Below are 26,581 nucleotides of genomic sequence, written 5' to 3' on the forward strand. Positions count from 1 at the left end.
CACCAAATGCACAGAAGTAATTCCAAAATAGGGGTGGTGGTTCTGAATACACCAGCTGTTTGAATAGACCTAAAGCCAAGCAAACTCTGGCTTGGAAGAGGAGTGTCCAGACATGGAGCTACTAGGAAGCAAGCCTGTGTGCCCATGAGCACTGAAATAGCTTTTTATCTTCAGCATCTTCCTTTGCCTGGTTGTCTTCCAAGTGGTGCAGAAGACTTTGGCCTCCTCCCAGGCCCCTGTGGAGAAGCCTAACCTCCTCCTGGGCCCCTCTAGTTAGGCTGGGCTTCCTCACAGATGTCTATAGAGGGGTCTGACCTCTCAGACCCCTATAGAAGTGCCTGGCTTCCCTACAGACCCTGATAACCAGCTGTGCAGCTCCTACTCTCCCTCCCCAGGGGGAGAGAGGCAACAAATGCCTTAATAAAACAACTGCTTTAATAAGACAGAATAAGAAGAGGAATACAGATAGCAAGTAAATCTTATGTCCCTTCAGATGCTGGGCACCCCACCTTTGGGCACAGTTGGACAGAGCTCTCCCTTTTTGGTCCTGTGAGCTAATACATACATTATCACAAGAAAACAGCTCTATTCATAAAGGAAGTTCACATGAGAACTTCTTGCTGCATGGCCAGATACAGGCAGGGCCAGGCAGGTGGCGTAAGGGCCAGTACCAGGTGGGAGCTGCCCACAGGCCAGTTAGCATGAGCTGGCTGAGCTCCTCCTGCAGCCAAGGGGCTTGTGCAGCACAGCACAGCCCTGCGCCTGCCGAGGGGATCACTGGCTCCTGGATGTGCAATGGGGTCCCAGTCAGGATGAATGCATCCCCGCCTTGACCCATGTACAGTTTACCTTTCCCACCGATATTATAAATTACAGATCGCATTAATAACATATGGGCTTCTCAAGCCCTAAGTACAAGGTCCAATAGAATGGACATTGCCTGTTCAAGATCACTGACTCCGCAACTACGATGTCTTCTGCAAGGTGGGCCTGAGCTCTGTGGGGCCTCATCTGTCTAGGGAGTGGGAGAAGTCACTCCTGCTCCCAGTGGGGCTTGGACTTGGCTCCAGCTGCAGCTCCCTGAGGATGTCTGGGTGCCAGGGCAGGGATCAGAAAGGGCAATGGTGCCTGGCCCCCGGGCTGAGCCAGCAGCCCTACTGTGGCTGGAGGTGCCTCAGGTGCTGCGGGACAGGCTGCCTGCTCCAATGGCACTTCCAGGTCCCACCATGGTGCTGGTCGAAAAGACCTCCTGCTCCCTATTCTCAATAGTAGGGGCTTGGCTTCTCACCCCACATTTCCTCTAGCATCAGCCTGGCCTCCCCACAGGTCCTTATAGGGGAGTCTGGCCTCCTCCCAGGCCCCTATGGAGGAGCCTGACCTCTCCCCAGATCCTTATAGGAGAGCCTGGCCTCCTCCCAGGCCCCTAGGAGGAGCCTGACCTCCCCGCAGGTCCTTACAGGGGAACCTGGCCTCCTCCCAGGCCCCTATGGAGGAGCCTGACCTCCCCGCAGGTCCTTACAGGGGAGCTTGGCGTCCTCACAGGATCCTTATAGAAGACCCCGACCTCCCCACAGGTGCTTACAGAAGACCCTGACCTCCCCGCAGGCCCCTATAGAAGAGCCTGACCTCCCCGCAGGTCCTTATAAAGCAGCCTGGTCTCCTCCCAGGCCCCTACGGAGGCGACGCACCGCGACTCGGTATGTCCCTCCGTCCCTCCCGTACCTGCCGCGCTGCTGATTGGACGAGCGCTCCCGAGGGCGGGCCCGCCCCCTCCACCTCCACCTCCCCCGGGCCGCCCGGGCAGCGCCGCAGCGGGCGGGGCCATGGCGGAGGCCGTGAGGGCTCCGCGCAAGGCCCGCGCCAGGAGCAGGCCTAAGGTAGGGAGCCGGGCCGGGGGGTGGCGGGGAGTGCTGCGGGGGGTCGCTGCGCCGTCCCGGGGCGGGGGGCCTCGGCACGGCGGCGGGTCTGTCACCGCCGCCTCCCGTTCGTGGCGGCTCCGGGCGGCGGTTGCAGCAGCAGCGAGGTGGGTTTAGTGCAGCGGGGTGTGTGTGGGGGGTATTATTACACCGAGGGACTTTAGTCAAGGGGTTTGGCTCGTATTTGGGGTTACTCCTTTTTTTTGTTGTTGTTTTTTAAAGCGGCGGAAAGGTATCTGCTGTAGGCGGTGTTTATGTCCGTGTTTGTTCGTCCTCTTCTGAAAGCAGTTAGGTCGGGGCGGGCGTGTTTTTCTAAAAAGACTTCTGAATGTCTGCGGTTTTCTGAAGCGATGTAAGAAGGCTTAGAGTAATTGGCAGCCAGGTGAAGGGAGTGATAGGCCTTGTGCTGTAAACGGTGGAAACAAGCTTTTTATTCTTATAGCGTATGGCCTTCTCAAATAGCTCCGCACAGCGAGACAGCTGGAGTTGCCTCTGCGGTGAAGCCGTAGAGGAGTAGAGCTTATTGGCATTTAGCAGTGTTTTAGTATAGTGTGGGATGACAGTCTTAATACATCTCATACATATAGATTTGGCTTCAAAATGCTCAAAACATGAGGCCATGTATAGCAGATGATGGTGTTTCTTCTTCATTAGTTGGTGCTGCAGTTGTTAAGTATCGCTCTTCCTAGGTTTTAATCCTGTTGTGAGTGTATTCCTTGTTCATGATGTTAGTACCGACAGCTTTCTGAAGACTTTGCTTTCCTTGCAGCTGTGCTACGCAGAATTTTAGTAGTTAGTGGAAGTGCTCTGAAGTGAAATATCTCCCCTCAGAGCCAAGTCAAAATGGAAATGTTTCCCTTAATTGCTTAACCTCTACGTGTTGTAAACTGCACCACATAGAGCAAAGGCGTTGAAGTTATGGCTGTCAAAGCCTGCTGAAAATAAATTAATGGGTTAATTGACCACTGTTTTGTAAAGCAAGGGTTAGATCCAAGTATCAACTGCAGTTGTGATTCCTGAACTCAAGGCAAGTAAAGATTGGAGGGAAGAGCAATCCCAGAAGAGTAAGTGTGTCACTGTTTTTATTTTGATTCAGCCCCATAGCATGAGCAAGGCAGTTAACTCTAAAGACTGCTGCTTGAGAGAATCAGTTCCCTGCAGGAAGGCAGTGAGTCACAGATGACACTGGTAGTTCATTAATGACACGTGTATGGTGACTCCAGTGGCTGCCGTCTTTGGCTGTCCCTTCCAGGTGTAATTCACTGTGAAACAATTCACTGGCGATGTCACGTGTGAGAATCCAGAATCCTTCAGGGTTACACATGACCCATTCCTGATATTTTTGTTGCTATTGGTATGCTCAGCTCTGTTAATATTCGGGGTGTTGGAGGATGCGGTTTGGGGCCCAGTCATGTTAAGGACTTTTCCATTCCCATGCCTCAGAAACAGCCATAATCCTTTGAAAAGCTGAAATTCTCATGAGCTGGGAGAAAGGCTGGCTCAGCTGCAGAGCTGCCAGGTAGTGGAATGGAGCCCAGGGCTTTCCGAAAATCGTAGCCCCAGCATTAAGCTTGTCCAATACCAGTAACACCAGACTGATTCAAGCACAGTGAGGTGGCAAAACCAGTGAACTTGGAACTGGTGAAGATGAGCCTGTGTATCTGTGTGCATCTTGGTGGGTAGCACTCCGTTACTCCACAGACGTTTCCTGAAAAATAGTACGTGTCCTTAGAGCTTAGGGCATCGTTCACTCATGTGCTAGGAGAGGTTAGGCACGGGACAAAGCTAACGAGTAAGTGTTGTCTTTGACTTAAAGGCTAAACCCTCAGAAGAGAGAACAGCAGATTTTGCCTTCATGTTAATTCAGGACCTGATTTCTCTCATCCTTTCGCAGATGAAATCCCTGTTAACGATTATGGCATTTTTTTGCCTTGGAAAGTGAGAACTGAAAGGCACTTCATAAGTTTTAAAAGAAACTATTTTATCTAACGGTAGCATTTGGGAGAAATACAGGATGCTACTCAAAGATAAAGGGAGTTTCTTCTGTATGAGGAGTGCAAGAGGGAATTTTGAGATTGTAGGGTGGAAAGGACCAGCATGTGTTTGTAAAGTATGTGGATCAGTACACTGTTAAAAATATGATCTAGTGATACAGTAGCCTGTGGAAGTTACTGACTTAGAGTTAATTGTCAGTCCAAGTTTAGAGAATTGTTGCTGATCTATTTCTAACCTCTCACCTGTAGCTTTAGCTAGCCTTGGAGCATGTTAGAAGTGTTTTGTGATCAGAAGTGTTTACAGCTTTTAATATACTGGAAAACACAGTCTGAAAGCAAAGCCAGTATATTGCCATTTTGTAAAGGAGCTGTGAGCATACACTTGGTAAAAAGCAGGCTTGAGATCAAGGTTAGCCAGGGCCTTGACTTGAGCTGTTTTCATGTATGCTCTTTCGTAAGGCGAAATCATGACAGATGCTTAGTGAAAGCATGTGTGATACTGTCAGCAAATTTCCAAAACTGTCGTCTTTTCCCCAATCATGGAGAAGTATTGAGAGCTTTTCCTAATTTCAGCTGTGTTCTTTGTTATATTATCTGGGTCATCAAAACTGGAGTGCTGCAACGAACTCGTTCTCAGTTTCACTTCTAATAATCTGGTAGGTATAGGCAAACAACTTACAAATTGGCAAAACACTTTGACAATTTTTTGGTTTACAAATTGGCAAATGATTTGCAAATTGACAAAATCTTTGTTGATTTCCTGTGCAACATTATTTCCCATGCTGTGCTTTGGGAAGGAGGCTAATCTACACCTTAGACTAGGTTTATGGGAACTATTTACCCACAAACTGATCTTAATTTAAAAGTGGGCAATCGGTTTACAATTTTAATGTCACTGCTAAGTTTTTCTACGTTTCTATTGTGTAATATCTATTGAAAATAGGTATTTTGGTAATTGTACAGATGTTGTGATGGTTTTAGAATGTAACTAGGGGGTGCATTCCAAACTTTCTTTGTTCTGAAAGTACTTTTTTGAAAATAATTTTCCACTTGTTTAAATATTCTGTAAAACTTAAGATGAATCACAAAGTAACTATTTTTTTTTTGTAATATGGTAAAACCTAGTGACTCTTTTTAGAGGTCAGGGTCCTGTTATTTTGATTATTTTGTATGTTAATGAAACATTCTGTTCTGTGATATTTATAGCTTTTTATGTAGAAATGTTGAAGAATTGTTCAAGAACTGACCAAGAAAATAGACGCTGATAGACAGTCTTCAAAGGGCAGCTAAAGAACAAGGAACTGTTTGGTACCTTTGTTTTTCCTTTTAATATTATGAAAATTAATGTGCTAAGAGGGGCTTTTGGAGTTGTGATGTTGACAAATACTAGTTTTGGTGATGGTGGGATTTGGGATGCGAGGGGGAGAGATTAACTTGGTAGTGACACTCTGTCAATTTTTTTTTTTCCTAGGAAAAAAAGAAAAAAAGTGGTGAGGAGTCCCAGATACAAGAATTTGATGATGTCTTCCTCCCTCCTGTGGCAGAAGTGTCTTCTCAAGCCAGTAAAGTGCAAGTGGAACATCCTGGAGAATTTACAGAAATTGGGCTCAGTGATGAAGTAGAGGATGGAAAAACTTATAAATGATGTGCGTGACATGCCCCAGAGTAATCTATCTTCAGCAAATGAAGCATCTTTGACAGTGACTCTAGAGCCTCCCACAGGTGCAGAAGAGTTCAAAGCTGATCCTTCCCATGAGGAATGGGGGGAGGATGTTGAGAAGAGTGGAAAAAGCAAGTCGGACAAACCTCACAGCCCTGTGGAGGCGATTGCTAGTGGATCAAGAAGCTCTGATTTATCGAGTAGTACCTTTCATTCCAGTGCTGCTGACTCTCAGACAGCAGTGGGCTTTATACAGGACAAAGGAACTGAAAACGTACAAGATGTTAAAAATCCTCGTTTGTTCTTCAGAGAAGCTTCCTTTTAGTATCTCGCAGCTTTCTGAGAAACCAAAAACACGTATTCAGCATTCGGGATTGAAACCAGGTTATCTAGACTTGTCGGCTGGATTCTCCTATGAGAGACTGACTGTAATAGCAGTTAAACAGCTCTTGCACAATGAAAGGCTGTATCCAGAGCTCCCAACTGAACCAGAATTGGTGCCATTTACCAGAGAACAGCTGAAAATTTTTGAGCAGTGTTCATGGTTGGAGAATGTTGACTCCTATGCAGAGGAATTTGAAAGTGTTGCTCATCAGGACAGGCATGAATTTTATGAACTGCTCCTGAACTACATGTGCTGCAGGAAGCAGCTGTTGCTGGCTGAGGCAGAGCTGCAGGCTATGACGACAGACTGCCAAAATATTAAGGGGAGATTATGGACTTTTAAAGAAGAACAGAAGACTGTGCAGGTGCTGTTGCTGAAGCTACTTTTGAACCCAAACTATTTGGATATGATTCCAGATGTTAATTTTACTTGCTGTCAAGTTTACCGTATTTAAGCTGTTTTATTCTAAGAGAGATGATTGCCTTTGCTTTTCTGTCTCTCCACTGATCCCCAGTACTTCAAACTATCATCCTGTTGAGATTTAAGACGGTTTGTTGTTTGATTTTTAAACTCTGAGTATAGGGTATTGGGATTTGGAGTACCTTTTGGGAACTCCAAAAGGTTAGTGATATCTTTTGGCGTCAGACTCATGTTTGTAGTCAGTCACAACGAGCCTGTGTACAGACAGTTCTGCCTGCAGTGTTGCGTGAAGTTTGTGCCGCAGTACTTCAGGTAGATGCAGGGGATACGTGGTGGAGTAGGACTTCAGAATGACTGTAGCAGTGGTGTCCCATCTGGCCTGCTGCCTATAGTGACAGTTTTCATAGACGTCATTCCTGACTGTCCTGCTGTCAGAGGCGGCAGCTGCAGAGGAGCTTGAGTCATGCTCGTGGGTGACCCCGTTGCTCAAAGCATAGGGAGCATGAAGTCCATCCACTTCCAGTAACTGTTGCGCCATAAGCGGTGCTGTGGTTTTAGCTCCTGCCAGGGTGGTCAAGGTACTTTGTAGCATTTCTGTCTGCAAACCAGAGGAGTCTGGGGAGTTCTTTGGTGCACGCGTCAAAAATTTCCCCCAAACTCATTCTGTGTAACTTGGTTTTGGAGCTGGACATTACAGTGGGAGTGAATGAAATTGTTCTGGTGCTCTGATGCTGTTTATAGCCACACATCATCAAAATTGTCCAAGGGTGCTAAGTACCTATGTATGTGGTGGCTTTTACTGTTGTTTCTGTGAGTGCAGTGCCTCTCCTGTGCAGTTCTTCAGAGTTGAGATGTTGAGAGACATCCACTGAACAGATTGGAATCTTTTCCTTTTTATTAGGGAAAACAACTTGTATCACTGAACCTCACTGGACTCTCAGTTTTGTGTTGATCACTTTCTATGCTGAAAGCTATTTTGACATCACTCTAACATCCCCACTGGTCATCATACAGTTAGCTAAGCTTCCTGCTTGCTTTATTCCATCCCGATTCACTATGTATTTATTGTATGTCCAGAATAATTGTTGTCTTTACGCTAATTTAAAATTCTTATTCTACTAATTTAGGAAACACAGAGATACTTCCAAGCTAAGCTTCCAAAGTGCTGATTCTGAAGCATGTTTCCTGGTTGCATAAAAGAATAATAGGGATGTTATATGTTGTGGTTTTCTTGTGCTGAAGAATTAGAGACAGGGCAGAGGAAGACTGGCCTCAGCTTTTAATTCCAGTTTGGGAAAAAGTTACAGTACAGTTAATTTCTGAAAGTTTTAAATGTATAATGGGGAATTGCTATAAATATTCATTTCTGGGAGCTTAGAAAAATATTTATCTTGTTTCAGTAGATATTTTAGCTTTAAAATAGCAGATCAAATATTTATGGAAATCTATAAACTGAGAAGCAAGTGCGCTCACTGGGAGTAGAGAGACATGGTTTTGTTCACATCTGTCAGTGATACAGACAAGTCACTTCATATCTGTTTCTAAATCTGAGTTATTGAGGGTTTATAGAGTCATTTTTTCAGAAGTCAGGGATATGCATCTTCAGTAACCAGCAGCTCTAAAAAGTATGTAGGATGTTCCGACATGTTTGCCTTTTCCACCTGTGAAGTGGCCCTTTTTATGAAAGCTTTGAAATCTTTTGAGGGGAGCGTTATGTCAAGGTTAATTTCTGTAAGCACGCTTGGCCCAACAAAATGACAAAGCCACTTAAATAAAAGAATTACTTTCTTTTCAGGGTGTCTGTGCAGATCAGTGCAAAGTGACAGGTTACCATCGCTACCAGACAGTGGAGCTGAATGAAAGTGTGTTGGGGGAACTGAAAAAGCTGTCTGAAGCCAAAGCAGACCACGTGCATCAGACACTGGTGCTGCGCTCATACGCTTCGGTGTTGTCCCGGTTGCAAGTGGAGTCCTACGTCTACAGGTTGCTCAGCAGCTCGTCCCTGCTGAGATCAGTGGCTCTTCAGCAGCAAGAACAAGGTGTGTTGCTGGTCTAGATGGCTCCCCATGCTGTTCAGGGTGCCCAACACCTTGTCCACCCTCAGCTTTGGAGTCTCGTGGTGAAATTTGTATACTGGATTGTTTCTCACAGAATCATATAGGTTGGAAAAGACCTTTAAGATCATCAAGTCCAACTGTAAACCTAACACTGCCAAGACCACCACTAAACCATGTCCCTAAGCACCTCATCCAGATGTCTTTTAAATACTTCCAGGGATGGTGACTCAACCACTTCCCTGGGCAGCCTGTTCCAATGCTTGACAACCCTTTCAGTGAAGTAAAATTTCCTAATATCCAATCTAAACCTCCCCTGGCGCAACTTGAGGCCATTTCCTCTCGTCCTATCGCTTGTTACTTGGGAGAAGAGACCGACCCCCACCTCTCTACAACCTCCTTTCAGGTAGTTGTAGAGAGCAATAAGGTCTCCCCTCAGCCTCCGCTTCTCCAGACTAAACAACCCCAGTTCCCTCAGCCGCTCCTCATAGGACTTCTGCTCTAGACCCTTCACCAGCTTCGTTGCCCTTCTCTGGACACGCTCCAGCACCTCAATGTCTCTCTTGTAGTGAGGGGCCCAAAAGTGAACACAGTATTCGAGGTGCGGCCTCACTAGTGCCAAGTACAGGGGCATGATCACTTCCCTAGTCCTGCTGGCCACGCTATTTTTGATATGAAAATTCTCCTCTGATACTAAAACCTGCTGATCTTGTGTAGGGATCAGTGAAACTTTTTTGTCACAGGAAAAACTCCAGTTCTCTTAACTTACTCACCTGGAGAGTCAAAGCTGAATTCAGGAGTACCTTCTTCTGTCTGAGCTGCATACTGCCACTGATTACTGTAGAGGAACACTGGGTGGGATGGGACACCCGAACTCCAATCTCTTGTTGTCAAAGGCAATGTATAATACAGTCCCTTTTCCAAATTGATTATGCTCAATTCTAAAGAATATCCAGCTGGATATTCGTCCTGCTTTACTTTCTTTTGGAAGGCCATTTGAAATCTCACAGCTCTAGTACTTAGAAATCTTTTTGGTTTTCATCCTAAGTATTACTTATTTGGGTTTGTGCCAATATAATCTTTTAGCTAAAGTATTCCTCCCTGTTGTGCCCCAGATATTTGTCCTTCCTAGTCCTCCTCCCTTTGCCCCTCACCTCCTGGAAAGTTTATATGCATAGTAAATGGTGGTTCTTACAAAGTTTATGTTGAGGGAAGGCCTTTTCTGAGAGTAACCATAGTATATTCTTGTAATTGGTGTCCAGCGCTTAATTATAAGATTAAATAAAGTATTCTAAATAAGTGGTGTTCTCTGTCAGATGTAGCAAGCAGCTGTGTTGAAATATCTTGGTATCTGTAGATACAGAGAGCAAGTTTTCTATATAGCCCCAAAACCACTACTTATGCTATTACGCTGAGAGCTGCTCGTCAAAGCTCCTTAATTCTGTTTTTAATTTACAGTTTCAAAGCAGTCAGAAAATCTTTCTTCAGACTTGAACCACTTGAAGGAGCGTATCAGTGTCCTTTTCAGTTTCACTTGCAGAGTTATCGAAGATCCTCAGTTTCAGAGTTACCTTCTCATGTGGCTGCAGAGACTGGTGAGGGAGTAAGCATGGATATAGCTGTTTGATCCAACACATGCGATGAATTCGGGAGTAATTTCTGAAAGTGTTTCTTTTGCTCTCCCATAGGCAATGATTTTTTGGGGCTTTGTTCTACTTGAGGAACAGAATCTGTTAGTGAATCTTTAGAATGAATACCGTTGTCTGATGAAATCAATGGAAGTCAGCAGCATTAATGAGGACTGGCACCTGAGCAGCCAACACTGCTCAAAGTGAACTTAATACTCAATATTCATTATGCTTTTACTTATTTTGAACGTAAAACTGTTTGGACTTGTCATTTTTGAGAAACTTCTATTCTTGCTGATTTCTAAATAAATTATTTTTTAATGCAATTGTAAAGTAATTAATTTTTCAGACAGCAGTTTGTGGTTCATAGGCCAAGCTAGCAGACTTTTAAGTATTGTTCTCCTGTAACTTGTTCTGAAAATTGAGGCTTGTTATAAAACATGGGAAGAGAAATGAAAAAACAGTGTTACTCTAGTTAGCAAGACTATAAAGGAATGAACCTTGAAATTCTTTACAAGATTCCAATATACTTCCCTTTAGGTGTCAGTGTTGCAAAGAATTGGCTGTCCAGGCGACCATCTCTTCCTCTTCAACCACATCCTTCGGTGTCCTGCTGGGATCAGTGAATGGGCTGTTCCGTTCATTCAGGTGTGAATGTTTAATTCTTTATTGTCAGAAGGTTGGAGTGGATAGGAGAGTGTCTTGTGTCTAGTCAATCCCTCATGATTGACACCATGTTTCCAGGTGTGTGGAATCATGGTAACAGTGAGGGGTTTGTCAAGGGATGTATTTACCCATATTAGCCCAACCATGAGCAGGTTAATAGGGAAACACATTGCTCATTCTTGCCTAGAGAGACTCCATGAAAGGGAGTCAAGGACTTGTGGTGTGCCTCAGAAGGTCTCATGCAGCAAGAGGTTTTGGGAGTGCTCCAAGAAAGGGAAAGAATATTTAGACTTAAAGCAGCAGCTGTGTATGAGACAAGTGAGATTGGAGGCAGCTCTGTGATGTATAAGGGATGAGAAAGAACAGATTTTTATATCCTGCATGTTGAAATGGGACTGGTTTCCCTGGGAAGTTTATTAGTTAGGTAATTTCAAGGGAAAGGGAAGGGGTTCACTTTGTATAGATCAGAGGGAGTGCAGATATCCAAAGGCACGAGGGTGTTCTTGCAAAGAACGTTTTTGTTCCTCCAAGAGGGGAAGATGTTGGAAATCTAGCCATAGGAAAAGGATTGCAATTGCACTAACAGGGGAAAGGCAAGCAGTGAAATAAAAGGATAGAATAGAATCATTTAGGTTGGAGAAGACCCTTAAGATCGAGTCCAACTGTTAACCTAACATGGTAGGATCCTAACTTCCCCTGTGCTCAACATCCCAATTCGTCCTGGTGCCAGAAGTACATGTGAAACGGAGAGAAGCTGTCTTTTTTGGAGCTTTTGATGTTTGTGGGTTTTTTTTCCCTCCTTTAATTTCTATAAGTACTTCTTTTGGACAACTGCCAATATTTTGCCATAGTAATACTTTCTCCAAGGTGTGGGTACTGTCTTGTATGGATACTTTTTAGTCTGAACAAAAAGCTAGTGAAAAATATGAAACTCTGAATTTCTCTGATAAAACTAATTTGCCCTTGGCTTTACTTGTTTACATTTACTTAGATTTTTGCATTTCATTTCAGATCAAAGTCTTGGATAACCCATCAGGTGTCTTTCATTTCATGCAATCTCTTGCCTTGCTTATGTCTCCTGTCAAGTAAGTATGAATATTATTTTATAAATATGTTCTGATTATTTAAGAGTAGAAAACACGACACAAGATTTACCTGTAAAACCCTGGAAGTTCATTGCAGGTAAAGTCATAAAAGCAGGCACAAATAGGAGATTCACAGTTTAATTCAAACTCTCTTTACTCATTCATCTTCAAATACAGCCTTGGAAGTACATTCTCCTACTGTGCACAGTATGATGCAGCTTGCTTTCAGCTGTCAAATAGCTTGTGAAGACTGACATACCCACGTGTTTTGTTACTGTGACTTCTGAAATGAAGTTCTTGCCTTGCATAATGGCTTGTTTATTATGCTGTCTCTGCAACAGAAGCCTTTGAGTAAAGGGTTTGTTAAGTTGGTGTATATGCTGGTTGTGCTTCTTTATTTTTTCATCCTTTTTTAATCTAGAAGGAATACATGGTGCTTGGAGAAGCTAGTTAATGAAAGAAATAATTAGTGAAAACTGTTATATGCTTCAGATAAATTATATAACTTGCATCCCCCCCCGCCCAAATTTTAAAGTGAAAGAATCAAACTGCTGGTATTTAGGGTTGTCATTGTGATCTTGATAGTCTGACCCTGAGTTGAGTAGGAGTCCTATTTATCGGAGGCTGCTATTTTACAGGATTTTGGTTTTACATTTCCTGTCTAGAGCTGCTTGGGGAAACAAGTGTGTCCTGAGGGCATGCATATTGCCAGTGCATTTTGATGCTTGTGTTTTGAACAAGGACTAATTCAATGTGTCTGGAGTGCTCTTGACTATTGATACAAGATTGCAGAGCCTCCATAATGGCTGTACTTTCTGCTAAAAGAGCTGACACTTGTCTGTACAGTGGCTGCATGTCAGGAACAAGTTGAATTCTGAATTTGGTTTGTGAAATCAGTATCTTAAAACTTGGATTTCGTTTGTAATATGTTCATGTTATCAGAGTATAAGTTCAAGGAGATCAGGAGGGTGATATTATGCTGGAGTTCTGTGGCACTGTGTGCAGACTTCTGCCGGAACATTTCTAGTTAGAATGAAGTTGGGTGTTATGATTTCAACTTTTTATACAACTTTTCTGCACGTTTGTTTAACTTGCTGGTATATGCCTGCATACCAACTAAGGATTTATACGGTACAGAGTCTGAAAACTAGTATCCCAGACTTAAGGTGGTCTAATACATGGAACTGGAGCTGGCTTGATTTGAGGCAACTCTTCCCTGGAAGGTCTTTAGTTGTGGTAGCTCAGCGTACCTAAGACCAGTCTTACTAACGTTGACATGGTGTCCAGCTAATGCAGCTATGAAAGTTGTATAGTGGAACTGGCCTGTACTCATCCTGTTCATTGTTGACTCACCAGGTGATAGCCTTAAATGGTTGTTGTAGAGTACCTCTTCTGAAATATGACTTTTTTTTTTTTAAGGACTTTTCTTACACATGGAAAAGAATAGCATTATTTCTTGCATATTTAAATGTGCTTGCTCTACAGGGCTGATAGCTATTTACATTGTTCAGAATATTGCTTGGAAGATCACTTACAGAATACAACAGATTGGTGCAAGTCTTGTAGGACATCAGGTTATTTGAAGTACTTGTTAATTTCTTGTTCTTGTATGTGTTTTTGAATATCTTCTCTTAACTAAAAGATGACTAAATTCAGAATTTTTAATTTTCTAATTTTTGTAAACTTGATTTTTTTTTTCCACTTTAAATCAGAAATTGGGTGGACTTCATGTGTCATATGAAACCAAGTGAAAGGAGAAGTTCTTCTTCATCTGGGAAAGAATCTGGGAACTGGACCCTGGTAGATGAGGGAGGAGAAGAGGTACAGCTCTTTCCCTGCCCCCGCCCCCCCCCCTCCTTCTTCGTGCTTTTTCTCAAGATTGTTGTATTGATTTTGTGAAATGGAGAAAGAAAAACTTACTGTTTTTCAGTTAAAAAGCATAATTTGAAATTTAGATCTATTTTACTCTTCTTATCTCTGCGATATAACTGTAGATAGTGAATTCCAGGAATGAGTATTAACAGATATAAATTACTTATTGAAGCTATTGCATGCAAAAGGAGCATGAAAGTAGACATATGTTTGAATAGGTGTTTCCCTTCAGAAGCTGTGTTGGACTAGCATAGCGTTGCCTCTAGTTCTATTTCCTAGTTGATAAGGGCTTTTATGTAGAAACACACACAGAAGAGGAATTTAGGAGGCTGTGTGCGTGTGGGAAGGAGAGTTCATTTGTACTTTCGTTGTTTTCCTCTTACAAGCAAACTGTAATTGGTACAATAGTGAAGCCCTCCTACCGTGTGTTTTGTTGGAAAGCTACTAAAAGGGGCTGTTTTGAATTTATCTATAGGATGAGGATCCTGAAACAAGCTGGATTCTGCTTTTGGAAGATGACTTAATTTCCCTGTTGTCACAGTTTCCATTTCATGAACTCTTTCAGCAGTTTCTTGGGTTTAAGCCTGGAGGTAAATCAGCTGCTAAAGAGTTATTCTTCACTTTGCTTATGCTAATTGTATTATTGACTAAAACTGCCAAGAATGATACTGTGTTATGAGAGTCTCTGAATGAAGTAATAACCTGTGCAACAGCTCACAGATCAAATAGATAAGATGGAAGTGTATGCCATGTGTATGGGATAACTTAAACTTATAGCAATACTAGCATGCAAAACACTAGTCCTTTCCCTTAGTTTTGATCTGCTTGGTATTTATACTCACAAATGTGCTTTCAGAACTAATTTTCTCCCCTTGTCTCTCAGTTGTAATGTTACTGTGATTTTTTTTTTCCTTTTTTTTTTTCCCCTCCGATTATTTGATCATTCTTTATATTGTTAAATCTCTGGACAAGTACATGAAGATAATTGCTTCCTAGATGTCTTAACCTGCATAGATTATTTTTACTTAACAGGTATTTATTTTCATTTCAGAAACAAAACATAAATTTCAGTTCACTATAACAATGAACTGTTTGCCAGCTATATGGTGAACTGTTGCTTTAAGTGCTTGTTAAGTTACTTAAAAAATCCAGAGTTCACACACTTTTTTGAGACTTAGTTTTTTCTGTCTTGGTCTTAGGTGCTTATTTTCCTGAAAAAACAACTCCCCAGGAGATGATGAAGACTTTTGCTTTTGCAAACTCTTTAGTGGAACTTCTATCTGTGGGGTTAGAAACATTTAACAGAGCATGATACTGACAGTTTGTGAAGTGAATTGGTCAGCTGATCAAGTAAGAGAATATCTTCTCTGTGATATGATTAAATCTTTTTCATACAGTTTGGTTTAAAGTTCAGAGCTGACAAAAAAACCCTCAAACAACCCACCACAAAACAAAAACACCTAAAACATGCCCCCCACCCCCAAACCAGTTCTTGAGTAGCTTTTGCTCGGAGAGTTGGTCAGTTCAGGGTTAGCTGATCTGTGAATCTGAAATCCCAGGGTCCTTGACTCTGAAGCTGCCTGTGAAGCGGGGAATTGCAGAGTCTAAATGCTGTGGCTACAAAGGAGCCAGGTGAGCTGTGGAACACCAGGCTGACTTCCATCAGGGATGTGCTTAGGCTTGTCTTGGAAAGTCACTGAAATCCAACAAACAGTTTTTCGAATCACCCCTATTTATAACCAGTGTTACTGCTTTCTTTCCATTGTTATCCAGAATCGTTTTAGGGTTTTTAATTTGACTATTTTCAAGGAGCATATTGTTGCATTAAGCAAATGTAACTGAAACCTAAAAGTTGCTCTTCATTTTTAAATCTCTAGCAGTCACTTTATGGCTTCTATGGGTGTGTTTTCAAGGGGGATACAGTTAAATCAGAAACAAAATCCATGTTTTTCTTTGTGTTATTAGAGCAGTAACTTTCTCAGTATAATTATTCCTATGTGACATTTTGCATGTACCACCATTTCATAATGTAGGATTACTTTAAGGCTCCAAAGTTCATACATGAACTAATTTGCTATGACAGAATATTATGCATTGTTTGCTTGCAAAACCAAGGATGGATAACACAGGAATTTTAAACTAACCCTGTCTGAAGAGGGGAGGGAAATGCTATTTATATGGAAATCTCTGGAAACCAAAGGAGGAAGGGTTGAACATGTCTCTTGTGACTAGACTCTGATCTAGTTGCACTTGTCTGTGTTTTTATATGGTGATGACGTACTTAATGATCCTTCTTCGACTTGTTTGTTCTGCTGTGTAGGATGATGCTTTGTCATGTGAGTGACCACTGGGCCCAATACGTTAGCAGTAATAAACAATATGGATCAGTAGTGCATCCCTACTCTGTGGAAAAATTGCAACTGGAGTTTGAGCTGTTTTTTAGAGCTGTCCTACATGTTCTGAAGGCAAAAAGGTAGGCTGTCCAATGTGATTGATACTGGCTTCATCATGGAGGATTTGAAACTGGGAATTGCAGTAGCTTTAAATACTTAATGGTTTAAACAAGCCTGCAATATGTGGGATTTTTCAGCATGTTGGTAGTATTAAGATGGGGAGGAATTACGCTTTGAATTCTAGCATCTGGCAGAAGGTCTGGGGACTTGTTCAGTTCAGAATGAGGTTAACTCAGAATTTGAGATGCTAAGACACATCCTCATGTTCCTAATTCTGTTATATGGCAGAGGTGTGGGCGTATGTTTCCTTTTCAAATGTTGGGATTTATCAGGGTGAAACTGTTTCTGTCTGCCTCTTCAAATCCAACAGGCTGGGAGTCTGGTTGTTCATGTCAGAGATGGCTTACAGAACCTTATCCAGTAACGTGCTTTGGAGGCTCTTCTTTGTCATGCACTGTGCAGAGAGCGAGCACCTGGAAAAGCTCTGCTCTACTCTGCAACCTGCTGACTGCAAACAAAGACTCAAAGGTAAAATTCCTTCACTCAGAGCCAATTCTCATAGATTCAGCTACTGGTGCATCAGCTATGGGTTTAATTCTTTGCAGGTTTCATTGATAAATACACCCTCAGCAGAAGCATGGCTGGTCCAGAGGCCCCAGGAATGTTTTCGGCAGTTCATAGGCTTCCAGTACTTGTTTGACCAAACTCTCATTTTAACAGGGATTGTTGTATCTACAGTCCTTTTAGTTTTTTCTCTGACAGTGACTGCTACTGGCTGCTTCAGAGACCTGCAAAAGCACCATGCAGTAGGTACATCTTGTGTATTCTCGTATCAGGTCCCATCTTGACCTTTTGATAGTATTTGGAGAGTGAGATTTAAATCTTGAAATAAAGAGTTATGTATCAGTTAGGTTTTTTTGTGAGCTGTTGACTGTTGTCAACTGTTGAGCTGTTGATATTTGTATAAATACCCCAGTCCACCACCCGCCTTGCTAATTTTGGCTTCAGGAACTAACATTGTGGGAGATCTGCTTACCTTCCACAACTGCAGATGTTTCCCTTATCCCAAGCCTTCTTTTGATGCTTTTCTTGTCCTATATGCCACCTTTTCTTTCTCCTTCCCCTTGGCTTCTGTCCTGTGTTGATCTCCACAGTGATTGTGGTGGCTTCAGCTTTAGCAGAGTTATTCAGAAGCCAGCTGAAATGCTACTTTCCCTTTGCTGCTGCCTTCATGGAAAATATTTCGGGACTTGATTGACAGGGAGACAGGTAAACAAAGCAGTAACTCCATACTTCACAGCCTCTTTGCTGTCTTCAGGGAGAGCAAACCTCACTCTCAGTCTTTTCAGCTACTTTTCAGCTAGCTGGTAGCCCAGATAGCTGTCACCACATCAACCAAGTCTTTTGATGGAGAAGTAGAAGAAAACGGCAATCTTGAGGGGTTACTGAGCGTATTGACTCTGTGCAAGCTCAGCTAACATTTAAGGCAACTTATGCAGAGTGGGAGAGGGATATCAAGACTGTAGCTGTGTACAGTTTATGAAGTGCTCATCTGTTTTGGCTGGCAAGTGCTAATCAGTAACAGACTGTTCCAGTAGGACTGTTTTTTTAATTTTTGTTTTTGCAATAAATTTTTACTGCATCTCAAACAGAGAGAATGTTGTATGGTATGGTGGGTTGCAGCTCTGACAGTAACAAACACTAATTTTGTTTTGTTTTGTTCAGGGTTTGTTTTGCTTCTAGCTAACTTTTATGTTTTAAAGTCTGTGGTATGCTGATGCAGGATATTTTTATCCTCTTCATTCTCCTCAATGGGTTATGTCAGCACAATACTGTTTTTCACAACTGTCTAGACAGGGAATATCGCAATTTCTTTCAGTGAAATCCATCTAGTCTTGTGAAATAGTTTCTTTTGACCTACACTTACCAATATAATGCTGACTTAGTTTCCTGTAATTAATATCCTAGAAGACCATGGCATTAACATTCTTTTGGAGAAAGCCTTTTTTATTGATTTCCCTTCCCAAATTAAGTTTGAGAAATGTTAAGCGGTGAATCTACAGGTAGTTGCAAGCCTTGGTGATTGATGGAAGCTTTAGGCTTGCACATATAGAGGTGGGAGCATAGTCGCTTTTAAGGGATAGGTAGAAATAATGTGATAAAATGGAGTGCAGTGATGGAGCTGCACTTACTAGGACAACCTCTGGACTATGAGAGCTACCAGTAACCCCTGGGGAAATATGGGAAGTCTGGTTACTTGAGGTATTCTTGTTTGGACCAAATATTAATAAATTTACTGTGGAACGCACACTTTCACTGACAAGCAGTGACCTTGTAGTTTCTTCTTGATGTTGGATACCTGTGTGAGTACAAATGTGTTCTCTGTAAGTTTTATAAATATAGGATTAACAGTTTTGTGTTTGCTTCCATTGCAATTGGCAATGAGAAGCTGCTGAACAACATTTCTGGTTACAGTTTCTTTACTGCCATTACCAAGATTTGAGGAGCCACTGATTTTTAGAGTCTCTCTGAACTTGAGTTGTAGTGTGATCAAATGTGCAGAGGAGGAAGGGAATTGGCTCAAGTAGCAACTGGGTGGTGAAGATGTCACTGCTCCACTGTGAGACAATAAGTTTTAGGTGGAGTCTCTCTTCTTCCCTTTTTCCTTTTCCACATCCTTCAGTCCCAAGCTATGGTTTGGTGTGGTTTTGAGGTTGGCATGGGGTCTGCAGTGTGTGGAGCCCACAGGTGACCCCAGGTACAGTCAAGAGGAAGGTGCAGCTGAAGCAGGAAGCTGGGAGATTGCAGAGCTGTGACTTGCAGCAGAGAAGATGCAGTGCACATGTGCTCGGCAGCTGGCACCAGCCTTCCTCTTTCTGTTTATGGTCTTTGTCCTTAACTTTACCAGATCCAGCTTTTCTCTTCTGTCCCCCTCCAAATCCCTTCTCTGTTGCTTAGCTGGACAATGCTTAATGAAACACAGACACACACATCACGGTGCTAATATGGTGACAATTGCTGTCATATGTCATAGTCATTCGTTACTTGCGTACTAATTCCTTCCCCAGGCTGTGGTCATTCTGCTATGCCTTTATATATAGTAATGGCATAGTCTTATTTTTTTTTCCCCCTTCTGCATTACCTTAAGAAAAATCCTAAATAACAAAAACCACAGTGCTCTAACTTCTGCTATAAGGATAAAAGGTAGCATTAGGAAAGGGAGATGAATGTATGAGACATCCCCTGTAAGTCTATTCTATCTATCAGGAGCGTAGTTTATCTTACTATATGGAAAAACTCTTTACTTAAATTTGCACAATCCTCTAGCACACTGTTCTTGAGATGTTTCGGCTGTACGAGTCTGACCTTCTCAGGTTGAAGTACAGTTGCAAAATTCTTGAAAGCCCTTAAAATAGAATGTAACCTAAGTGGAAGTGTTTAATCACAAGCATGTTGAGCGCATGCCTGTGCAGATTAAGTAGTTGAGTGCCACAATGAGTGCTTTTTCAACTGCTATGATAAGATCAGTGTAAACAGTGTTTACTGGCATGTTATGCTTCAGAGTAAGCAGACCACTCTCCAAACCATTTTACAGCTCAAATGCAGCTTTCAATGCATGTTTTGCTGCACAGACTCTATTTAAAGTTATTTGGAAGAAATAAAAATAATTTTTAAGTCCTGTACAGGTTTCTTTGTACCCTTACCTTCCTGTTGTCCCCGACCCCGAGGAATGAGATGTTTATTTGCATTTGGCAACATCTCACTATTTGGTTTAAAGAGGAAACCTGCTTTGAATTCAAATGAAAGTATCTCTTGGCCTTCCTGTCCTGTGCAACTTCAGTTCTCTCTTTTCAGAGATATTTTCCAAACAAGTGCATTCAGTAATTTTCTTGTATTGAGTCTGAGAAACTGAAACAGACCTTTCCTTGTAACTCTTAGACATAATCTAGGCCCAGGGCTAGATACTTGAAGTATTTTTATTTGTAATCGGCATAGAACAATCTCCCCAGTTTAATTGCTGCTTGAGATCATGGTATGTGGAATGGGCAGTCTCTCAACTTGATCAAAACCTCTCTGCTGTGCTTGGATGGGCTTAGTTTTAATCTTCTCTTGATTGTGTGCTGACTAAAACTAGAATCCTTTCATATAATTTGGACTTAATCTGTGGAATTAATTGCTCCAATATGTAATGGAAGCCAAAACTGTGATAACATTTTTAAAAAGCAAAAAAGATTCAAGCAGTTCTTCCTGTGGATGATTGGCATTGCATAGTTAAAATAATATTAAAAATTGAATTCCAGCTGTTCTTGAAGCAGTTTTAGCTTTCATTATTAATTACTAGCATATTTACTGAATCATATGGGCTCACTGCATATTATGGTGTTTCTTGTACCTTATTTAAAAGCAGCTGGTACCAGCTACTTCTAAAGAGAGGATACTAACTTAAAAGCCTCCAGTGATGATAATTCCTTTGTCACTGATTCCTTCTCTGGGATTGGACCGTGAATAAATGTATAAATGTTGATGATGTATGTCCTATAACACTTCTTTTATCATGTTTATTTCATGTGACTTTTTTCTAGACCCAGAGCACCTTGAAAATTTTGAAAAGTATCTCAAAACAATGAACTGCTCAGAAGAAATTTGTCTGCTTACCACATTTGCTCAGATGGCACAAACCAAACGGGCTGATGTTGATGAGGATTTTATTAAAATCATTGTTCTGGAGATATATGAGGTGAGTAACATTACTGGTCCATTCAGGAAAAGGATGAATGTGCTCTTTTTCTTTCTAACATTGGAAGGTGTGAAACAGTCATGGCTTCTGTAGTTTGTTCTACCATGGAACTAAGTGCTGCTTCTGAGGCTTATAATCTAGTACTGAATTAAAATATCCTGAAGTGCATGTTATTCTGGGAGAAAGAACAGCTTTTCTGTAGACCAAGCCAGAGTGAAACAAATGAACAAAAATATATTTCTTTTGCTTTATTTTTGTTGTGCAGGTCTAACTTGTCTAACTTGTAGCTCTGAAATTCCTTGTGTGGTGTTTTTTCTGTTGTGGTGTATAGAGTTGTGGGTTTTTGGGGTTTTTTTGTTTGTTCGTGGTGGGTTGTTTGTTTGTTTTAGTGTGTGTGGTGGTGTTGTTCCTGTATTTAGTTCTGGACTTCGTTTTTGGCACTGTGACATAATAATTTCCTTATCTTCTATGGCAATCAGTTTCAGTTTTAATATTGGCATTTATCAACTTTTTCCTGGATCACCAAGAGCAATTTGGTTCTGTATTTTCCAAAAGACGTTTTATTGCAGTGTCAGTGAAGGTCAGCCATAACAGGTAACTTCTCTCTGCTCATTTTCTCAGGTGTCTTATGTTAGTCTTTCCACAAGAGAGACATTTTCAAAAGTTGGTCGAGAACTCTTGGGAGCAATTGCGAGCATCCATACACAGATCATTTCTGTACTGCTGGATCGAATTAAAGAGACTATTGAGAAAGTTGGGATGGTAAGTGCTAATGTCCATCACTTAAAGCAGGCACCCAGTTAAAACTAGAGGCCATACCAGACTGTGTTATAAGATATGGCTTGCTATGAACCAAGGTATGAACCTTGGTATGGATGGTGTTAAAGACCTGTCCATGTTTTTTTGCTCATATCACTCTTAAAGATAGAAGGGCATAATGCTGATTATTGTTCCATACTGAATGCTGATTAGCCTTTTTGTTTTCTGTCCTCAAAGGTTTCTTTATATCTGTTTAAAGAGCTGCCATTGTACCTGTGGAAGCCTTCTTCGTCTGAGATAGCACTGATTCGTGACTGGTTATTAAATTACAGTCTAACAACAGTGGAGAATAAACTAGCTTGCATTATCTTGGAAGGGCTAAACTGGGGATTCAGTGAGCATGTATGTATTAAAAACAGGAGGCCTGAACCTGGTCAGTTTGTCAGAGCAAAAGTATTACTCAACCTGGGACTATAACTGAATTTGAAAACAATTAATTACATGCTTTTATATGATGGCTGTACACTTGATGGTGTAGAATGGGAACTTCACAGTAATTTTGCAGCATTCTGCCTGAGGATTTGCTTGTGTTGCTTTCTTGTAGTGCTGCAGCTGAGACTGAGAGATATTTAAGCAGGAGTTTCCTCTCTCTAAACAAGAGGAAACAGCTAACAGGACAATTTTTGTGACTCACTTCATTAAGACATCTGTGGGTGCAGAAATAGAGGAATCCTCCAAGAAGTGTGAATGAGACTGGTGTGACTGTAGTTTGCAGGCTTGTATCCAGGTATGTTTTTCACAATGCAAGAAAACTCATGCTTGAAATAGGTTTCAAAACCATGAGCATTATTTAAACAATGGGAAAATATCCCATAGAATGGGTTACTCCAGGAGCTCCATCAGTTCAGGATCCAATCAAGGGTGAATGTTTTTTCAGAGAGAAACAGAAATAGACTGGGGGGAAAATCCTGTTGCCTGTGTTCAGTGATCCATTTTAGCATTGCAATTTGTGCATTTGATTTACTGAACTCTTCTCTTTGCTGTGCTGATACTTGTACATGAAGATTGCCTTACTTTTTCTCCCTGTTTCTTGATGACACATGAAAACAAAGGAATGGTAGGGAAAATTAACTGTGAGGTCTTTACTGTGCAATAACAGTGTCATGTCTGTGCCCTTTGATATGGGGAAAAATAGTTCTTTAATGTGGCAATTGATAAGAGGAATTACGATGTTTTGATTCAAAAAACATGGTAAGTTTTTTGGTTTTGTTTTTAAAGGCAAGATTTCCAGTGTCTGTACTATGTAATTTAAAATGCTATCTATGGATCTTTGGATTAATTGCTATAAATCCACAAAATGCACATGAGAAGTGATTATGGTCACTTTTTTCTGGAAGTAATCTAGCTGTTGAGCTTTGTATTGCCCAGTGTGAGCTCATTATTCTTCAATGTTGAGCTGAAATTTTTCTTACTGGCCAAGATTTTGCCTAGGTATTACAATACTTAATCTCTTTCTGGCTGTTCAAATTAAGATTCATTTCTCTGTAGTGCAACTGAATGATACAGTTGTAGAGACCTTTTAAAAGAGGCAAAGTTTTGTGATATGATTCTGTTTTTAGCAGGATGCTCTTCATCTGGATCCATCTGTCCATTCTGAAGTTGCATTGATGGTCCTGGAAGCATATCAGAAATACCTCTCCCAGAAACCATATGCTGGGCTGCTTTCTGAAAGCATAAAACAGGTATTCCTCCTTCAGAATTACAGGGAATAGCTTATGGATGGTGATAGGAAAATCTGCAGGCCAAGACCTTGTTTTCTCTTTTTCTTTTTAAAAGCTATGCTATCTTGATACTACTAGAACATCATAATATACCAACTCTCAGTATTTTTGCACCCACAGACCTGTTTGAAGATACCATTAGACTTACATTGAACATCTGTATGAGAAACAGAAATTTTAAATTTGTCTCCCTTGTAGGTTTGCATTATTATCCAGCCTGTAGTTGGATAGTTGCAAACTGTTCTTGCAAAGCATCCTTTACTCATGTGGAGTTGGCCAGTACTTGCTTAATGAAAGGCTACTTACTATTACTGGTGAACATAAGAGACATCCTTCCTGTGTCTCCAGCTCTTAGTTTTACCTTGTTTAAAGACTCAAGATTTTAGGAACTTTTCAGTACTGATCAGTGCTGTGTTACCTGAACACCCTACAAACATTTATTACATTGATTTTACAGCACACTGGTGACTGAGGAAGGTATGGCTCCAAGTTACAGAAGGGGAATGGAAGGATAGAAGGATCAAGGTTAAAAATCCCTTTTTTGGATATTCAGTCCAAGATGCTTCTATTTTATTCAGAGCTTTTAGCATTATGTTGTGCTTTGTCTTCCCCTCCTCCCCTGTGCTTTTTTTCCCTCTAGTCTTTTCTTCCGACACTTTGAATGTTCCTTATTGTCTCTGCTCTTTCTTGACTTGCATCTCTGCACTATTTAATTATGGTTTGTTGTCTTGTGCCAGCTAGATGAGTTCTCTTTTTAAACCTATTTCAGCCTTGGTTGCCACTTGTATTGGTAAATCTGTCCTGACTTGCATGAGCTAGTAACTGGAACTTGAGAGAAAATAATGCTTAGGTTCTTGTACCCTGCCCTGGTTTCGGCTGGGATAGAGTTAATTTTCTTCCTAGTAGCTGGTATAGTGCTGTGCTTTGGATTTTAGTATGAGAATAATATTGATAACACGCTGATGTTTTGACTGTTGCTAAGCGGTGTTTACACTGGGCAAGGACTTTTCAGCTTCCCCTGCTCTGCCAGGTGCCCAAGAAATGGGAGGGGGCACAGCCAGGATAGTTGATCCAAACTGACCAAAGGGCTATTCCATACCATATGACATCATGCTCAGTATATAAACTGGGGGAGTTGGCCGGGGGGTAGTGATCACTGCTCGGGGACTGGCTGGGCGTCGGTCGGCGGGTGGTGAGCGGTTGTATCTTTTTTTTTTCCCCCCTTTTTTCCCTCCCTTGGCTTTTGTTCCTCTCTCTCTCTCTCTCTCTCTGTTTTCCTTCTCGTTATAATTCATTACTATTATTACTATTATTTTGTTCCAATTATTAAACTGTTCTTCTCTCAACCCATGAGTTTTCTTACTCTTGCTCTTCCGATTCTCTCCCCCATCCCACTGGGGGGAAGTGAGCGAGCGGCTGCGTGGTGCATAGCTGCCGGCTGGGGCTAAACCACGACAGTCCTTTTTGGCACCCAACGTGGGGCTCTAAGGGTTTGAGATAATAACAGATTAACCAGAGCGTATTAAGGAATTTAGATCTGTTAGTAGTTGTGGGACGTGATATTGATCCATCTGTTCCTAGCATTGGTTTACCTGATCTGCACCATGCTCATTTTTTTGCTGTACATGTTAAAGATCGGTGTTGGATTTTGCAGTTTGCTGTGCTCTACAGTGATTAGTGATGTTTAGCCTGGGAGATTTGTTATTAAAACAGTGACCTTGGGTTTATTTTGGTATCTAAGTTCTGTACTGAAACCGTTATTGTATGTCGGGTATCAGCTTATGGAGACAATTAGCAATTATACTTCTTCCTCTGAGAGGTTTTTTATGGAGGAAATAAAGAACGGTACCTTCACTACTTCCTTCTACGATGCTTCCTCCTTCGTTACAGTAACTTTTCAGTATCTTGAACATCCTTGGGTAGTTAAGATACTTCTATTGGTATTGCTTGGGAATATTGTTTTGGTTTTGTCCAAGGTTAGTAAGCAATTTAAGAATATCATCCAGAGATCTGCCCCAAGGCCGGATAGTTATGAGTGGCAGGGTGTGTGGGATAGCATGGGCAAATGCCTAGGACGGTGGGCACCTCCAATGTTTTGGAACTTCACCCCTGAACAAGTGCAGAATCCTGGAAAATTAGTAGAATATTTGGAAAAAGTATGCTGTCACCCCGGCAATTCTAGGGAGACACAAATCACTGCAGTGTGCTGGGGTCTGGCCCATGCCTACCGAGCCCTGTTCAACACTATTCAAAACCCTCAAGGATCTGGTGACAAAATGACAGGCCCTGCGGCTGCTCCGATTACCCCTGCGACAGGCCCTGCAGCTGCTCCGGACAACTCTGTTACAAGCACTGCGGTTCAAACAGGGAACGAACCCGTGTCAGTATCAGTTGCCCCTATACATAAAAAGAAATCCTGGAAGCGAAAGTCATCTCGTTTAGAAAGGGAAGATGAAAGAGCAGGGCCATCACAGGGAGAGGAAGAGGAAGAACTCGTAAATGAGACAGAAACCACCCGATCCCTATCCCTGAGTGAGCCGCAAGATATGCGAAAAGATTTCAGCCATCGTCCAGGGGAACACATTGTCACCTGGCTGCTCCGATGCTGGGATAGTGGGGCCAGTAGCCTGGAATTAGAGGGTAAGGAAGCCAAGCAGCTGGGATCCCTTTCTAGGGAAGGGGGCATTGACAAAGCGATTGGAAAAGGGGAACCAGTCCTCAGCCTCTGGAGGCGACTCCTGTCAGCTACGAAGGAAAGATATCCTTTCAAGGAAGCTGTTGTATATCGCCCCGGGAAATGGACTACCATGGAGAAAGGGATCCAGTACCTGAGGGAATTAGCTGTGCTGGAAGTGATTTATGGTGACCTGGAAGACATGCGGTTACCCACAGATCCAGACGAGGTCCAGTGCACAAGACCTATGTGGCGGAAGTTGGTACGAAACGCACCACCGTCGTGTGCCAACTCATTGGCAATACTGACCTGGAAAGATGGAGACGGTCCAACAGTGAATGAAACTGCTAGTAACCTCCGAGAATATGAAGAAAGTATCTCTTCCTCCCTTGTCTCGGCTGTGGAGAAACTGTCCCAGGAGTTCCAACGGTTCAAAGAAGATATGTCCTACTCCCCACCTATACGGACCAGTGTCTCAGCTATTAGGAGTCAGCGT

The 26,581-nt window shown here is 42.0% G+C and overlaps 1 protein-coding gene across 1 annotated transcript in view; it reads left to right on the forward strand.

Annotated features, from left to right (window-relative positions):
* Positions 1-1,793: 1,793 nt before the first annotated feature.
* EPG5 (ectopic P-granules 5 autophagy tethering factor) overlaps positions 1,794-26,581 on the forward strand; it is a 58,464-nt gene continuing 33,676 nt past the window's right edge. Inside the window, 17 exon segments of the mRNA XM_072859641.1 lie at positions 1,794-1,877; positions 5,382-5,540; positions 5,542-5,861; positions 5,863-6,319; positions 8,171-8,414; positions 9,888-10,024; positions 10,598-10,705; positions 11,735-11,808; positions 13,521-13,629; positions 14,156-14,270; positions 14,880-15,030; positions 16,001-16,153; positions 16,504-16,661; positions 20,717-20,871; positions 21,493-21,633; positions 21,868-22,032; positions 23,253-23,372. Of these exon segments, the coding sequence (XP_072715742.1) occupies positions 1,824-1,877; positions 5,382-5,540; positions 5,542-5,861; positions 5,863-6,319; positions 8,171-8,414; positions 9,888-10,024; positions 10,598-10,705; positions 11,735-11,808; positions 13,521-13,629; positions 14,156-14,270; positions 14,880-15,030; positions 16,001-16,153; positions 16,504-16,661; positions 20,717-20,871; positions 21,493-21,633; positions 21,868-22,032; positions 23,253-23,372 (2,820 nt within the window). The 5' untranslated portion in view covers positions 1,794-1,823.

Source organism: Ciconia boyciana, chromosome 4 (genome assembly GCF_034638445.1).
Source record: "Ciconia boyciana chromosome 4, ASM3463844v1, whole genome shotgun sequence".
In the NCBI taxonomy this organism is placed as follows: Eukaryota; Metazoa; Chordata; class Aves; order Ciconiiformes; family Ciconiidae; genus Ciconia; species Ciconia boyciana.